This window comes from Meriones unguiculatus, chromosome 4 (genome assembly GCF_030254825.1).
Source record: "Meriones unguiculatus strain TT.TT164.6M chromosome 4, Bangor_MerUng_6.1, whole genome shotgun sequence".
Classification (NCBI taxonomy): Eukaryota; Metazoa; Chordata; class Mammalia; order Rodentia; family Muridae; genus Meriones; species Meriones unguiculatus.
The window spans coordinates 28205566-28222904 of NC_083352.1; the positions used below are offsets into that span (position 1 = coordinate 28205566).

The 17339-nt window shown below is 37.6% G+C and overlaps 1 protein-coding gene across 1 annotated transcript in view; it reads right to left on the reverse strand.

Moving 5' to 3' along the window:
- Dlc1 (DLC1 Rho GTPase activating protein) overlaps positions 1 to 17339 on the reverse strand; it is a 387771-nt gene that overhangs the window by 265769 nt on the left and 104663 nt on the right. Inside the window, exons 3-4 of the mRNA XM_060381619.1 lie at positions 14546 to 14695; positions 8092 to 8229 (exon numbers count right to left, since the gene is read on the reverse strand). Of these exons, the coding sequence (XP_060237602.1) occupies positions 8092 to 8229; positions 14546 to 14695 (288 nt within the window). The remainder of the gene's footprint in view (positions 1 to 8091; positions 8230 to 14545; positions 14696 to 17339) is intronic.

Here is a 17339-nt window from a genome sequence, read left to right on the forward strand (position 1 = left end):
CACCTTGTACCCAGGCCAATGCTAGCAAGGCAAGGAAGGGAGAAAGACACCTTTGTTAACCTGCAAAGTGCTTCAATGTTCTAACTCAAAGTTTGGTATTTAGGACCAGGATATACAGGAAATAGTTTGACTTATTCTTGGAAAATGGAAACTCCTATATCAAAGCTGAAAGGATGTATGTAAAGAAGTGCTGGCAGAGGCAACTAAAACACCCAAACCAGCTTTTCCTGTGTCACTTGGAAAGCTGCTGGAAACAGATATCATTTCTTACAGCTCACACACAGAATGGGAGAATTTTGAATAGTCCTGATGAAACTTGATAAGCTAGGATCAGATGGCAGGGGAAGAGGAATTCCCCTTTCAGTGGACTAGGGGAAGGGGATGGAGAAAAGAAGGAGGGAGGGTGGAACCAGGAGGAGATGGGGGAGGGAGCTATAATCAAGATATAAAATGAATAAATTGTAAAAACATAAAAATTAAAAATATAATAATAAAATAAAATACTAAAGCATAAGAAAAACAAATGGCTTTGGAAAATGTGCTTCTTGAAGCCCCACTTTAATGAGCTATTTAATTATTATTTACAAATTTAATTATTTAATATTTGATTATTTAATATTTAATTATTATTTACAAATACAAAATATGAAAGGAGAATCCGTGATCCTTTTGAATTGTAGAAATTTAAGCAGTTTCTCATAATGATCAATGACAAATTCCGTATTTAGGAAAAGTTCCTAGGTCTCTGTTGAAACAGTTTCTCTTTTAACAAAGCTGCAAATTTTGCTCTGTTTTTCTTTCTCATAAACAATAATGATTTTTGTGGACATAGGCAAATATTTCCTTAAAACTCCACATGCCTCACGCTTTTGCTTAGCTATGTCAGAACAAAATTGCCACATTAATAAGCATGAGCATCAAAGGCATTTTTACAAGATGATTACATTTTTGTTTGAAATTGTAAACTGTACTAATTCAAATTTCTTCATATTTGAGATGATTAAATAACCTTTCTTTAGAAATATGTGTGTCGGGTGATGAAATGGTTCAGTGAGCAGACTCCTTATCAAGCCTGCTGACTTGATCCTCAGAACCCACATGGAAGGAGGAACTCACTCCTGAAAGTTACCTTTTAACCTTCATATGCTCACCTGGGCACACACACTCCCATGCACAAATCAGTATACACACACACGTACGTAATCCTGTGTGTCATTTCCTCCTTTTTCTTAGAGTACAAAAACTAATAATGTGTGACATTATGAAATGGTATTTAAACTGCAGACAGTTTTCAAAGTTATCATCTTTTTTTTCCTATAGGACTTCAAGAAAAGGAGTGATGGCAGCTGTCATGTGCAGAAATGCGTTTTCTGCTTCAGTATTGGTTGAATAGTGGATATCACTACACAGAACTACCAGCCTTGTTAAAAAGTCTGCCCGATAACAGCTCACATAAGACTTGTTACATGGTATAACAACATCTAGATATTGATGAAAGAGACTGGAGTTTAGGATTAAAATTTTATAATTTCGACCATGGAACTTGTGTTTCTCTTGTGTTCATGTCATTCTAAGTTCCTTTTCTTTCATCTGTGTAACATAGACCATAAGAAAATCATTGGGCTGCTTTGAGGCAATGAATTTGAAGAGCAATTTGTGAGTCTATGAAAACGGCTAAACTACAAATTGAAGAACCACCTACTTTGGATTATATCTTTTTAAGGGAAGAAAAAAATAAGATTATCTGTTTAGTTAGTTGATGTGTGTGGGTGTATGTGTGTATGTGTGCAAAGCATGTGTACATTTGTATGTGTGAATGTCGGCCTGGCTCGCAAGCAGAGGTCAGAGGACAACCTTAGGATGGGGTTTCCGCTTTCATCTTCTTTGTCTCCTTATTGTTCATCCACTGTATATGTTAGCTTAAGTGGCTTACAGATTCCAGGGATTCTCCCATATTCACCTCCCAGCTCACTGCAGAAGATACTCACTTATAGATTATAGATACTCACTCTATGCATTAGATTTTTACATGGATTTTAGAGATTTGAACTCAGGTTTTCATACTTCTGTGGCAAGAGCGTTTACCTACAGAGCCATTTATCTATCTATCTATCTATCTATCTATCTATCTATCTATCTATCTATCTATCTATCTTTCTATCTTCTAGATAGTCTCTCCATGTAGTTCAAGTTACCCTTGCACTCACTATCCTCCTGTGCCAGCCCCCTAAGTGCTGCTGTTATTATTGGCATGTATCACCATGCTTGGATTAAGACAGCATTTTGAAATGCCTTAAACCTTAATAGCATTCATTAAGAAATGGGTCGATGAAATGAACCAACATTTTCAAAAGAAGAGAGGCAGTAGCTAATAAGTATTTTAAAAGTATTTAGTATGTTGGAGTGGTAGCTCAGAGGTTAGGAACACTATTGTTCTTGCAGAGGACATGAGTTTTCTTTTTAGTAGCCACACCAAATGGCTTACATCTACCTGTGAGTACAGTTTCAGAGGATATGGCATGATTTGGTTTCTTCAGGCACCTGTATTGATATGTACACTCCTCACATATAAATGAAAAAAATATTTATAAGCAGATTTAAAGCTATAGCCTTCAGAGAAAGGCAAATTTAAACTGATTTGAATCCTATCTCTCTTGATTCAGAACAGATCAAGAAAACTGATTGTAAAAGTTGGCTAGCATGTGGGAAAAAAAGACTGATTCAACAGTGGATATAAACTAGTACAGCCATAATGGAAATCAGTATGGAAGTTTCTAAAGCATTTAAAATTAAAATTACCAGATGATTCAGCTGTACCATTCCTGGGAATCTTCCCAAACTCCCCGCTCACCACAGAGATGCACAGAGTACCCTCATGTTATTGCTGTACATTTCTCAATAGCAAAGAAGTGGAACTAGCCATCAACAGATGAAGGGATAATAAAGTTGTGGTACATAGACACAATGCATTTTACTAAGCTGTAAAGAAGAATGAATTTTTCAGGAACTTGGATGGACCTAAAAGGTATTATATTAAGCAAGGCATCCCAAATTCAGAAAAAAAAAAAAAAAAACAACAACAAAAAAACAGAAACAAAAATCAAACATGTTCTCTATCATATGAAGATCCTAGCTTGTAGTATATATGCACATATATATGAGCATATGTATATGAGATCAAGGAAAGGTGAAAGGTGGTGCTGAGGAAGCAGGGTAGGAAGAGAAAAGCAGACAAAAGGATACATGGAGCATGGGGTGGGAAAACGATACTACGGGTGGGAAGGGATAAGGGCTAACCAAAGTAAAATTGTTTGAAAACACCCCCCAAAAAACCTTAACATTTAATTGCTAATTATGAAAACCAAATGAAAAAATCAATTAATGAAATAAAATTAAGAAACAAACCAAATGGAACCAAACAATAAAGCAATGTCAAAAATATTACACATATTCACCCTCCTTCCTTTCCCCCTACTTTAAAACAGTTTTTAGAGACCAGGACTCTATTGACAAACGAATGCCAGACTGTAAAGGTTATCATCTGATTTGATCATGCCAGCAGTGGGGAAATGAATTGGGTATATGGACTGGCCTCTCTCATTTGACCTCAGAGTGAACAGCTGTGCTCTGGGGTCATGGTAGGCAATTTTTCCTTCAGTAAAAACTTAAACTGAACAAAGAAATTCTACAACTGTCAGCAAAGCAGTTAAAATATCAATATTGGCTAGGAATTGGCCATTTGAAAGTAAATATGGCCTCTCAGAGTGACACATTGCTGAGGCTTTATTTTGACCATCTTCTTTAAGTTTTAGGGAGGATCTGTTCTGAACCGCTCTCAAAAGGAATCAGGTCCATGACTGGGTATCGTTCTGCCTTTCCTCAGCTCCCACCCCTCTATGAGTGGATGCTTTTCTCACTGTCTATTTTATCTTTACTCTCATAATCAAAATAGCAAAAGTTGAACTCAACTCACTGAAGTGGTGGTATTGTTGCTACATTGAGCTGAAGTAACCTATATATGACTTTTCACCCTATAGCAATTACAAATACTGAAGCTTAACTATTTCTAATCTTTGCCACACCTCCAACCACAGGCTTGTTGTTAACTCTAGTACATAACCCATGTTGGTGGATTCCCAAGGTCCCCTAGGTTGTTGAGGATGCACAGGTGAATTCCAAAGGTACCTTAGGTTGCACACAATGTATTCCAAGCTGTTCTGTCCCAGCTTGCTTAATGGATTCTAGTTCTCATCACCATTATTAGAATCCTGGTGGCACCAGGCAACCCAAGGAGCCCCTTAGTGGGAGATGAAGATAAATCAGCACCTTACATTCACGCAGCCTTGCTGTTGTTTTCAGTTATTCTGCACAGTACAATGCTAGACAGAGTCTGTTCCTCCAGTTACACATTTTACAAATAAAGCATCTTCTTGTCCTGTTATCTGAGTCTTAGTCTTTCTTCATGAAAGCACAGGCAATAGTGATTAAACTAACTAACTAGCTAACTAACTAACTAATTAACTAATTAACTAACTAACTATCATAAGCATCTTCTGACAAATGACAACAGCAAAAAGAGTCGGAGACAGAAAAAAACTTGAGATAGTTTCGTGGAACAAAACAAGGGTTCTCACTTTTATCAGTCTTGTTTGTGTAGTCTTGGATATCTTTGTCAGAGGTAAGAGAAAGAAACAAAGGAACTAGATCAAGGAACAGAAAGTGAAATTATCCTTGTTTGAGGAAGACATGATTGTTTATGAAGAAAACATTACAAAACCCAAACCCACCAAAACTAGTTGGAACTCATAGATGACTTCAGTAAAGGTATAGAACACAAAATCAAAAACATTTTTATATATAAGTAATAAATGGTTGAATTTTTTTGGAAAGATCTTCTTTGAAGAGGAGTAGGCACTATACTTCTTTGAGGTTACAATGATAAATAATTTGAATGTAGTTAAATATTATTCTATTTTAGTAAAGTGGTGGATGGAGGTTCTCCAAGATTCATGACTTCATTAGCTTTGGGAAGTTGGCTAGGCTTCCAGCACCAGTTATACTTTTCCTCTTGTTGAGTGTGTCTTAAATCCAAATTTTTATCTGTTACTACCAAGGTATGTATGTCACTATAGCACTTAGGATCATTATGCCATATGGCTTATAGGCATCATTGCTGGGTAAGATTTTTGGTGAAATTCTATTTAGAACAACTATATCCACAGTCTTATAGAAATATGTTACTCAGAAATAAATTTTACTAAAGAAGTAAATTAGAGCCAATAAGATGGCTCATGGGGTAAAGGCATTTTCACCAAGGTGGAAGAAGTGAGTTCATACCCAGAACATACTTGGTAGAAGAAGATGACTGACTCTTGAAAGCTGTCTTTTGACCTCCACATGTACACATTCATGCACCCACAAAAAATAGACAAATAAATGTAATTAAAACATTTAATGAAAGAACTAAAAGATCTCCATGATAAAAATTTAAAACAACGAAAAAACTATAGAGCTCACAAGAAGACAGCATCATCCCGTACCCATCAACCTTGATGTTCAAGTCTTGACAAAATGTTCATTCAACTAACACAATAGATAGACTGTAATCATGCCCCAAATAAGCAGTTATCATAGATAAAAATGTAAATAAAAGAAGAGACGAAACGTTCATGTGGAAACTCCTAAGCAAGTGATAAGAAGCGAGGGCATTGTGATATTTGACTTCAAAATATACTGTAAAGCTGGAGTGATCAAACTACCATGAATCTGACACAAAGCAAACATAAACCAATGAAGCAAAATAAACTACCTCCCTGCTAAAATAAAACCATAGTGACAGCTAACTTACTTTGACAAGAGACCAATTTGTAATCAGAGAAAAATAGCCTCTTCAAGTGATGCTTCTACAAATACTGCACGGGGAGGTAAAGCAATGTTACTAGATTCCAAGATGTACAAAAATTGACTCATATGACCAAAGAATCTAATAAAGAGTCTAAACTTACAAAATAATTGAAAACAAACATTGAAAAAATACTTAATGACTTGTTGCAGATGAAACAAATGTCATATGGTGGTCTGAATGGAAATGATGCCCATAGGTTCACGTTTGGTCTCAGTTGGTGGAACTAATTGGGAAGATCAGGGGTGTGGCCTTGTTGGAGGAGCTGTGCTACTAGAGGTGGTATTTGAAGTTTCAAAACCCCAAGCCATTCTCAGTTGCTCTCTCTGCCTTGTGTTTGTTGTCTCAATACGTTAGCTCTCAGAGAAATGTCAATTATGCTCATTTTCTCATGGCACACTATGTACATGCTTCAAATTATAATAGTATATCTTACAAATAAGCACAAATGTCAAGCAAAGCCTTTAGAAAAAATGTAAAATGAAATTTTCAAATGGCTGTAAGCACCACCTGCTTTTAATCATGCAATTTTCAGACAAATGGAGAAACATGTGAGAGGAGAAGGTACAATCCAGATCCAGTCCCTTAGAACTGGTCTTGTCCTGGGAGATAGCCCAATGGTCATAAAAATGGGCAAGACTCTAGATTTCTACAGATGAGAGAAGCCGTTAAGTGGAGCACCCAATGTTTGTACATTTTATGCTATAAATACTGTATTTCAATAAAATATAAGAAGAATGAATCCCACCCAAACTGAAACGTCACAACCTTTAGTGCCCAGATTCAAAAATTTTTATGTAGCATTAGATTAAGTCACCAAAGGCACCAAGACAGTGTGACATCACACAGGGCTCTAAAGGTTGTTAAATAACCTCTATAAAATGGTAAGCCAAGAATGTTTATCATTAATAAAAGAACAACATGCCATTAGAGTCTGCCCTTTAGCACATGTAACTATTGACTATCTTTTTTGCTGTATCCCAAACCAACATCATGTATGTCTTTTATTCCCTGCACACATAGCACTCTCACAATGTTATAGCATTTCCTTTAATTTTACTGTTTAAATGCATACCCCCTTTGCTAAAATGGAAACCATTTAAAGAAGTGACATATTATTCCTCCAAGTAACATATTATTTCTCTGAATTTTTTTTTGGCATAATGCATGGTATAGTGGACATGGAGTAGACGTTTAGCATCAACTCACTCAGATATAAATGATAATGGTAAATTTACCCCGACCTATGTACATACTGTCGCCAGGCACACATACCATTTCAACAATGTTCTTTGACTCTTCTCAAATCACAGTGAAGCTACCATGACTGAAATTCAAAGTATTCTTTTAGTCCCATTTTAGAACTGCTTTTATTTTAAACACAGGAAAACAAACAGTACAAACTCAATTCTCTGTGTTAAGCTAAGATGGGAATTAAAAAAAATAATATGGCTCTGTGGATTTCACAGAACTAGAAAAGGTTATTTTGGATCTGTGTGGAATTTAGATATTTGAAGCAGCAATTACTTTCCCATAAATGTTACCTTTTAGAGTCAAACACTATTTTGCTAGTGCAGTTCACATTTCACTTAAAGGAAAATGTCTTTTATTCAGAGTTTACTGTGCTATGTTATTCTGTGTGAAAACTCTCCTTTTCATTTTTGTAGATGGCATTGTGAATTCATCAGGGGACAGCAAATTACACACCATTAAACGTTAGGCTTTACGTGTTCTACATCATTGAATATCCACAAAATGTGATGGAGTGATTCTACACATCTGTAGTTCTGCATATCATCATATCATCTCAGACAACATCTTTTCAATCTATCCATCCATCTAGCATCAAAGTTTAGAGATAGTCTAATGAGTATGTGGTGTGGTCAAGATAACAATAAGAGAAATACATTTCCACACTTTACATCCTTGGCTCTTTAAAGTTCTGCAACAGAATTCATGGACCATGTTTTGCATAATTCTGGATTCATGGCCTGCTTTAGTAAACTACTTATGTAAACATTTGTGAAACTAAACAGCATACATTTTTAGGGTGATGCTTCAGTAAATAGTATCAAGTTGATACAGCTAAGACTCTAATAGTCATCTTTCCACACTGAATAGACAGCTATCATTGCTTCCTTCATGTTTAGCAATATTGACCATTGAGCCTGGGAATGTATACAACTTACCATGGCTTTGGGCTTGGTTCCAGAATTGCTCGCTGGAGTGGATGAGAGCTCAGTGCACTCATTGTTAGAGCACAGATTCACCTGTGTGTGATTTACTGAGCCGCTATCTGTTCCACTTTCAGATCCTGATTCCAGATCCTGTTAAAAAACAACAAATGCATGACCATAAAAGAAGGCACATGAGTGCCCCCTACATGTCTATTTCCTCCCATTAACTTAATGGGAGGAATTAACTTTCCTCCCATTAGCCTTCACTCCCATATGACCTCCAGTAATTTACTTAGCATCACATAGGTAACAAATAGTCTTCTAGACTTCCTCACAGGGCCTTGTGAACGGCAAAGCGGTGGGGGGGGGGGGACACTGTCATCTTAGCTCACAATGTAAATAATGCTTTCCTCCTATATTATAAACCGTCAATAGTGTTGGAACTCATTTCCACAGATGGAATGTTATAAGACATGTACAGCATATAAAGGAGTATGAACAGTGACCCTGCTTTAAGAGTGTGTGTATGTATGCATGTGTGTGTGTCCACTCATGGATATGTGAAGTACATAATTGTAACCAAATTTCTTGTGCCTGTTCAGACTATTTTTATGTCTTTTCATGGGAAACAATGTATATATTATTCTAATAAAATATGGCTCACTTGCATTTCAAACGGAATTAACATGAAATGGATACCACCAAAAACGTAAACAAAAACATTACATGTATAGCTATGAATAGTAGCTAACTCATTTAATTTGCCTTTTTTTTGGTGTAACAGAGGCTCTTTGCATTGATTTTGCTTTACTATTCATGACTTAATGAAGTCGTTAACATGGTAATCTTTTATTTTTCTATCCATACAAAAATAAGTATGAAGTGAAATAATACTTTTTTCAATCTATCAATCTTGTGTTGTTACCTTGCACAAGCCGCACTTTATATCCATATCTGTTTCAGTTTGCTGCTCCTGTGTGGAAGCTATTATTATCATCATGGAAGAGACAGTGACACTCAGACTCAAGGTAGTGTCTTGAGTCTTGGGAGTCTTAAATTCACATTCCATGGCAGAGCTGGTATTAAATCTTGGGTCTTGACCTCAAAGTTCAACCTCATAACATAAGTACTATGCTCTTTTGCTGAGGGCCTGAAGCACAGCTGTAGAAGCAATTTCATAAGGCTGTGGATATGAGGCCTAGTAGAAATCCCTCTTTCTACCCACTGTGAGAAAAGTGTAACATGGGTCAGCTCTTCCAAGGTCTCTCACTCATTCCCTCTCTAAATAACCATCTTAAACAAACTAAATGCTGAGCAAGACCCTCACTACACCACCCGCTTTTGCTCTGGTGATACATCTAATGAGCTACAGTTCTATCAGGCTCTCGAGCATCATTGTGACCCTTTGTTTTCACCCTGTCAGGTAGACGGAATATACACAGCTCAGATGAATTCTTATAGTGGTGGGCTATCTGGAGTGGTATGTGCCATAGAAGAAATCCATATATGATTTAACTCTGGCACAAAATAGTGGGAATCCTGTGGTTCATCCTTTACACAGAAGATCATAGCACAAGATATAAGGCTACACAGGTGATATTCACTACAGAGAAGGAAATGGAAGCCAGGTGGTACCTAGGGGGATTATTCAAAGTGATTCGATAGGAAAAATTAAATCAAGAATCTGGATAGAAGATGTAAAGGGCAAAATTAGAGATGGGGGTATTGAGTTCCCCAAAATGTGATTGAGGAGGAGGGAATGGGAGACCAAGCAGACATCAAAGGAGTAGTGAAAGTCAAGGTGGAAAACAAGCTCGCTTGCTAAGAATAGTGCAATTACTCCCAGTATGTCACATCAGGGGCAGGTAGTACTGAGTTGTTGGAAAAGTGGCCAAGAACAAATTCAAGGAATAAAGACTAGGTGGAAAGAATATGAAACTCTGGGTCACAAAAGGGCTGAAATAGGGTAATGTTTGACAAAGATAAGTAACAAACAAACAAAAAAGAGTTTATGTCTGAAATGAAAAAAGAGCAATGCCCTCTGTTCCTCTCCTCCTTGTATACAGTGTACCACGTACAGTCTTAAGCTAAGGAAGGACTTAGAAAATTAGGAAGGCCAAAACCCACTGCACAACAGTGCTCAGACTCTATCAAAGGAATGAATAGGTTCTAGCTTACGTATTTCCTAAGCTTCTCTATGGTGTGGCTGAAGTGTCCCAAAGGATTATTAATATCTGCTTGGTCACACATTCACATGACAGTTAATGGCTCAATCTCAGAACACATTGCTATTGAGAAGAAAAGGCCTTGGGAAGGTTTACAATGCACGGAATGAGAGTTGGCTTTTCTGAAAGATATGAAGTGACTCTGACAAGCTGTGACTCTTGGCAAACTTCTCACTCCGCACCTGTATGACCCTAGTAAATCCCTCATCCTTCCTGAGGCTCAAGATGCTCATCATCAGACCAAGAGAACAAATGGAGCAACATATGTACTGACTAGTACTGCTTTCTTCTCTAACCCCACCCCCATCTCCCAGCTGCCACCCATTCTAAGAGATTGCTATCGTTAGTTAGCCTTAAGGGACTGCCCACACAGCGGATGCTCAGACCAGGTCAAGATTTTGGGTGACAAAGTAACAACACAACACAACAAAACAAAACATAACAAAATCAGATCATGGAGTCTGGAGAATCTACCAAGGCATAGCTACTTTGTTAGAGTTTCTCTAAGCAGCTTCATCCAAATCATTACCTCTTCCTTTAAGATTTACTTCACAAACATTGTTCTTCATCATCCCAGTCTCTGGCTCTAATTGTACTCTTTATTATATAAAGAATTCATTCTGAGAATTTCATAAGTATTCTTACACAGGGTGGGTGGGTTAGGGGAGGAGTCATTGCTTCATTGTGTGCCATGTTCTTCCTGCTAAAATTAAATGTGTGGAGCAGCAGAGTCGGATGGAGGAAGTTTCTCTTTTGTCTCTCTCTCTCTCTGCATTACTGCTCCTTGGTGGATGATCAACGTTATAATCATAACACCAGAGTCCTTTCATTCCATGGCACAATTATCAAAAGGAATGAAAAATACAGATGAAAGCTAATGTTATCATTAGCTTTTAATCCCCCCCCAATAAAAAAACAAAAGGAAAAAAAAAAAGCAGAGACAAGGATCAAGGGTTACTCAGGAAACTGTAAAGATCAAAAAGTACTTTTGAGGCTCAGGGACATGTATTGTTCATGTTTTTGCTTGGAGTCTGGTATGAGCATAGAGGGAGAATCAATAATGGCTGCACATTCTCTGGGGTAGATCCATGCAAGTCTGCTTATGTATGTGTGTCAGTTCATTCATCACTCTAATAAGTCATTCATTAAAAAGTTTATCTTTGTGCATATCCGTCTCTGACATGAACCTGCAGCTGAGAAATTAGACAGTTTTCATATGGTTTCAGATAGCCAGTTATAAAGCTTGGATTCAAAACAGTCACTAACTTCAGCCACCTTCCGTCACTAACATTCCTAATGTTTCTGCTGACCTACTTTGCTTTATTCTAACAAGACTGATAAACTGAGAGCTCAGAACCAGATGTTATGTTTACAGTGGTAACAATTATGGTAATAATCATGGTAATATTCCATTAGACAGTGTATGAAATGTCAAATTCTAATTTACAATTTATATAGTAGTATAAACCATAGATGCAGATAAATGATCCAATCATCATGCTTTTTGGTTTAAGAAAGGCAGAAGAAAGGACCTAGTCTAGCAGTCAGGGAGTAAGCTTACTTTTCACAGTGGAATCAAAAGCATGGTGTGTGGTAGAATTCTCATCTGTACTTTTCTATTTAACACATGGGTAGTGAGAAAAATTGAATGGAGAGAAAAGAGAGAGATTAAAAGGCAGCAGAGAGTAACAACTCACTGTAGAAAACTTTTAAAAATAAAAATCCATATGCAAAATCCTAGGCCCTCCTGAAAAATAAGACATCTCTGGCGATAAAGGTGATAGAGAAAATGAGTGTGAAATTTTAATGTGTTTGTTTTTAAATTTTCAATATGCCAATCAAATTAAAGTATCCCTTTCTCTGGGCTGTTAGGACATTGTTTTGGTTACATTTTTTTTCCCATTTAGATCCCTTTCCTATTTGCTAAAATGAAACTACATGCAAATAACTAAGGTATCACTAGAGAGTGAGGGACTAGGAATTTTCTAGGACATTCTTTAGGTACAATTCACTGTAAAGAAGATATTTGCAATGAATCTTGAAGAATAAGAAAAGTTATTAAAGTTAGCAAAAATGATAATTTTATTTTTATAACCTTTCAAAACTGAAATCTAGTTTTATATCAATCAGACGATTATTACGGCTGTTTGTCGCATTATATCAGCCAGCTGACTATTATGGTTATTGTTGTTCTAAATATACCAGCTTCTAATTTTAGCCTGGTTGAATGATATAGCATTGGCTTAACAACTGGCTCGGTTTATTTGTTTGCCAGCTCTGGCCCATGCATGCCTCAGTTTCTGTATACGTTTTGCTCGTCTTATAATGTTACAAGGGTAGTAATATAGGTAGACATTGAGTACTCTACACACTGGGTTAATCCTAGTTCCTTTACCTCAGAATCAATGGGACACTATATTAAGTAAAGTAGACACAGATGAATCCTGTTTCAGTAGGTACTCAAACTTGCTTATGTGATTTTTCTACATTTTGGATCTCACTTAAATATAAAATTTTAATGCGGTTTATTTATTATTTTGTAATGCAAACCCTTGCTTAATAGATAAGGGTTGTACAGGGACTCTTATGAAAGAAGGGGGAGATAGAAAGACCCAGAGGGGTCAGGAGCTCCACAAGGAGAGCAATAGAAACAAGAAATCTGGACACAGGCATCTTTTTCTGAGATTGATACTCCAACCAAGGACCATGCATGGAGATAACCTAGAACCCCTGCACAGATGTAGCCCATGGCAGCTCAGTCTCCAAGTGGGTTACTTAGTAAAGGGAACAGGGACTATCTCTGACATGAAATCAGTGACTGGCTCTTTGATCATCTCTCCTGAGGGGGGAGCAGCCATACCAGGTCACAGAGGAAGACAGTGCAGACAGTCCTGATGAGACCTGATAGGCTAGTGTCAGATGGAAGGTGAGGAGGACCTCCCCTATGAGTGGACTTGGGGAGGGGCATGGGAAGTGATAAGGGAGGGAGTATGAGATTGGGAGGGGATGAGGGAGAGGGCTACAGCTGGGATACAAAGTGAATAAGCTGTTATTAATAAAAATAAATTAATAAAAACATGGAAAAGGATTGGCTTACTTACAGTAAAACTGTATGCTATATATACTAGATCTACATAAACTAAGCCACTGAACATGAAGCTATTAATACATATGTAAAAGGCAGAACCAATCTTAGTATTCCTTCTAAATTTTATTTTGACTTTTGGAATATTATCAGAGACTCTATCATATAAACTTAATGGGATGAAATCTTTATATTTATGGTTGTGAGCCTAGCCTTTAATGTCTGAGCCATCTCTCCAGCCCAGGATAAAATTCTTACTTCTGTTCTGTTTGTTATTTTCAGAGTATACTTTAGAGTACTAACAAATCACTATCATCTAACATATTTTTTTTTTGCAGTAAGCCAGATTAGTTCACCTGCATCTACACATCCATCCACTCATGTATCCACCCATCCTTTCAATCATCTATTCATTTATCCATGTAGAAAATACGTAGTGAACATGTTTTTTTTGTGCAATGTATGTTTATAGAATAAGAATATATGTCTTGGAAATAACTGGTTATAATGTGAAAACCCAGAAATAATGTAGTTATCAAGACAGACATAGCATTTCATGCCTCTGAAGAGTAGGGAATACAGTAGTGTTAGCAAACAACTACAACAAAGAGGGTTTAATCCCCAAGAAGCACAGTTTCCTAAGCTCGCTCCGTTTCTTTTTTAATATCAAGTATTTTGTTGTCACCCATGTGTCCATAGACTTTGTATGACATATGGAAATGACGGAGTGATCTCAATGCAGTTCTGTTTCATTTATTAATAGATGCCATCATCAAAGATGTTTCACTTATAAGAGAGACCATATGTAAAAAAGAGGTCTTATTCTTACTGGGCTTAGTGGGCACAGATATGTAATCCCAGCTTCTTGAGTAGCTAAGGTAGGAGGACAGTAAGTTCAAAGCCAGTCTGGGCTACATGCTGAGTTTAAGGGCAGCCTAGCCAACTTATTTAGTCTGTGTTTCAAAGTGAAAACAGGGCTGGTGATAGAGCAAAGTGGAAGATTGCTTGTCTAGTGTGGGCCTGGCCTGAAGGTTATCTCAATTTTTTTGAAAAACCAAATAAAACTAAAAACTACACTAATTCTAATAACTACAGCAAAACAGACACCGAGGGATGCTGATCCACTGGGAGAAAGAGGAGGGAGCGGGTAGCTTACAGGGACATGCCGCCGCAGGTTCGTTGGGGTGCTGGATGGAGAGGAGACAGTGCTGAGAGCATTCTCGATGTCTTGGTCTAGTTGGTCCAGTTTCATAATTAGTAGCACCATGGAGTCCAGCCGTGTCCTGTCTCGATCTTCCCGTGTGTCCTGAGGAACAGAACATGCTGTCACTAAATCTGAAAGGCCATTACTTGGAAAGAATAAAAAGTTCCCTGTTTTTCATGTGACAAAAAGGACACTGGATAATGGGTAGTCTTCTATTTGACAGGCAAGGGAAGGTCTGGTCTGGGTCATCAATGGTCCCTTCATGGAGTAGATGTCAAGAGTGCATTTTATATGAATATTCAATGCATGAAAGAAAAGCTGAATGACTCCGAGTACTTACACACATTTCCAACTTCCTAATTATTATTGAATTTGTTTATAAGAATTTTAATTTTTAGAGTATAAATTTATCATTTGTATGATTTTAATAATTATGAGATTGTACTTAAGAATGAATGTGAGAGACTATTTGTACCAGAATATTTTTAATTTAGTGAAATTCTGTGAAAAAAAAATGAAGTTAGGCAAGGTTCTCGCTGGTATGGTGGGTAATTCTTCGCATGCAACATTTACCTATAGCTATGGCTCTACAATTCCATTTAAAATCTATTGTTATTTTCCCACACACTTCAAAACAGTCCCCCATAACATATACGTGTTATATATGTGTAACCAGGGCTTTTTTTTTTTTTTTAATCTTGGCTGTTCTGGGATTTAGAAACACTGACTTAAAGCAGTAGCTGAAGCTTCTATTGTCCTTGTAAAATCACTTGGACACAACTCTATAGTTCCTGGGTAGTCAAATCAAGTCAGTTAATATCAGAAATCTCAACCCCTCGTGCTATGCATAGGGTCAGGGCCGAATAGGCTACAAGTAAAGACAAATAAAAGGATCATGTAAATCAGACAACGTCTTTAGAAAGGCACTTTATTGAGAGGTGCAATGGAATGAGGTCCAGTTCTCTCAGTGTAAAGTATCACTTGTGAGGCAGGTTGCCGACTTCCCAGGGCTCTAAGATACTTGCTTGATGCGAACCAACTTTAAAAGGATTGCTTATGGCCAAACTCAAGGAAGGCAAACAAGGTCACGATGGGAGCTAGATGTATCCACAGAGGAGTCCAGGTTGGGACTTTGCTTCAACAACAATTATTACTAAATGAAGAAAGTAATGAACATGACTCTGTCTTTTTGTCTTGTTTGGGGTCCTTATCTCCTCCCCTCCCCTCCCCTCCCCTCCCCTCCCCTCCCCTCCCCTCCCCTCCCCTCCCCTCCCCTCCCCTCCCCTCCCCTCTCCTCTCCTCTCCTCTCTTCTCTTCTCCCCTCTCCTCCTCTCTCTCCTCTCTCTCTTTTTGTATGTATGTGATGGGTGTGCTTGTTAATGTGGATGTATACATACGTGTGCGGGTATATGTGCACATGGGTGTAGATGAGTATGGAGGCCCAAGATGGACATTAGATATCTTCCTCAGTGACCCTTCACCTTTAGTTTTTCAAGATATAGTCTTTCGCTGAACCTGAAGCATATGAATTTTTGTAGACAAAGTGGCAAATGAACAGGTCCACCTGTCTCTGTATTCCAGACCTGGAGTTAGAGAAGCTTGCTACCAACCCTGGCTTTTACATAGTCTGGGGATCATGTTTGTGCAGCTGACATTTTATCAACTGAGCCATCTTTCAAGCCCTGGGCATTTCATTGGTCTTTAAATTCCCCAGCTACTCTCAATTTTATAGGTATATTCCTTGAATAGGCATCAAATTTTACAGATATACACCTTTAAAAGCTAAAAAATGTTTTTGATACAGAAAACAACCTTCCAGAGGTTAAATAATTGATTTATTATATGGTCTTAGAAGCAACTATTCAGGTTGTCTTACTTTCTTTTCCAGTTACAGTGATATGTAGACAAGAACAATTTAGGAGAGAAAGAGTTCATTTTAGTTTTATAAACCATCATTGCAGGAAGTCAAGGCAGCAGGAATCTGAAGCAGACAATCATATGTATCTGTAGTCAAGAGCAGATGGCAGTGAGTTAGTGCATACATGCCAGCACTCATATTGTTGTTTTTACTATTACACAGTCCGGAATCTTCTGCCTACGGAATAGTGCTACCCACGGTGGGTATATATTCACCCTTTAATTAACTTAATTAAAATAATCTCTCTCAGATATGCCTACAGTCTCTTCTCCCAGGTGATTCTGAATTTTGTCAAATTGATGGTAAGTAGTAACCCTCACTTGAGCTAATGTTAGATAATTTATTTGAACACTTTTCTTAAGAATTTTATATACAATGAAATATGATAATATTTGAAGCACTTTTCATAACCAATTTCATATCTGTCTGGTTTTTGATCTGTATTTTTGTTGTTGTTATTTGTTTTGAGACAAGTTTTTATTACGTAGTCCTGGCTGGTCTGGAACTCGAAAACCTCCCTGCCTTCCTAGGAAGTGCTAACATTAATCACATGTGCCCACTTGGAGACTGAGCTGCCTATGGGCTACACCTGAGCAGGGGCTCTAGGTCCTCTCCATGAATAGTACTTGGTTGGAGTATTGGTGTCTGCAGGGCCCCTGGACCCAGGTTTTTGGCTCTGTTAGTCCTTGTGGAGCTCCTTACCCTTCAGGTAAGACCCTTCAGGTCTTTCTATCTCCCCCTTCTTTTATAGGGTTTCCTATACTCTGCCAAAAGTTTGGCAATGAGTCTCAGCATCGGCTTTGATACTCTGGTGGGTAGAGTTTTTCA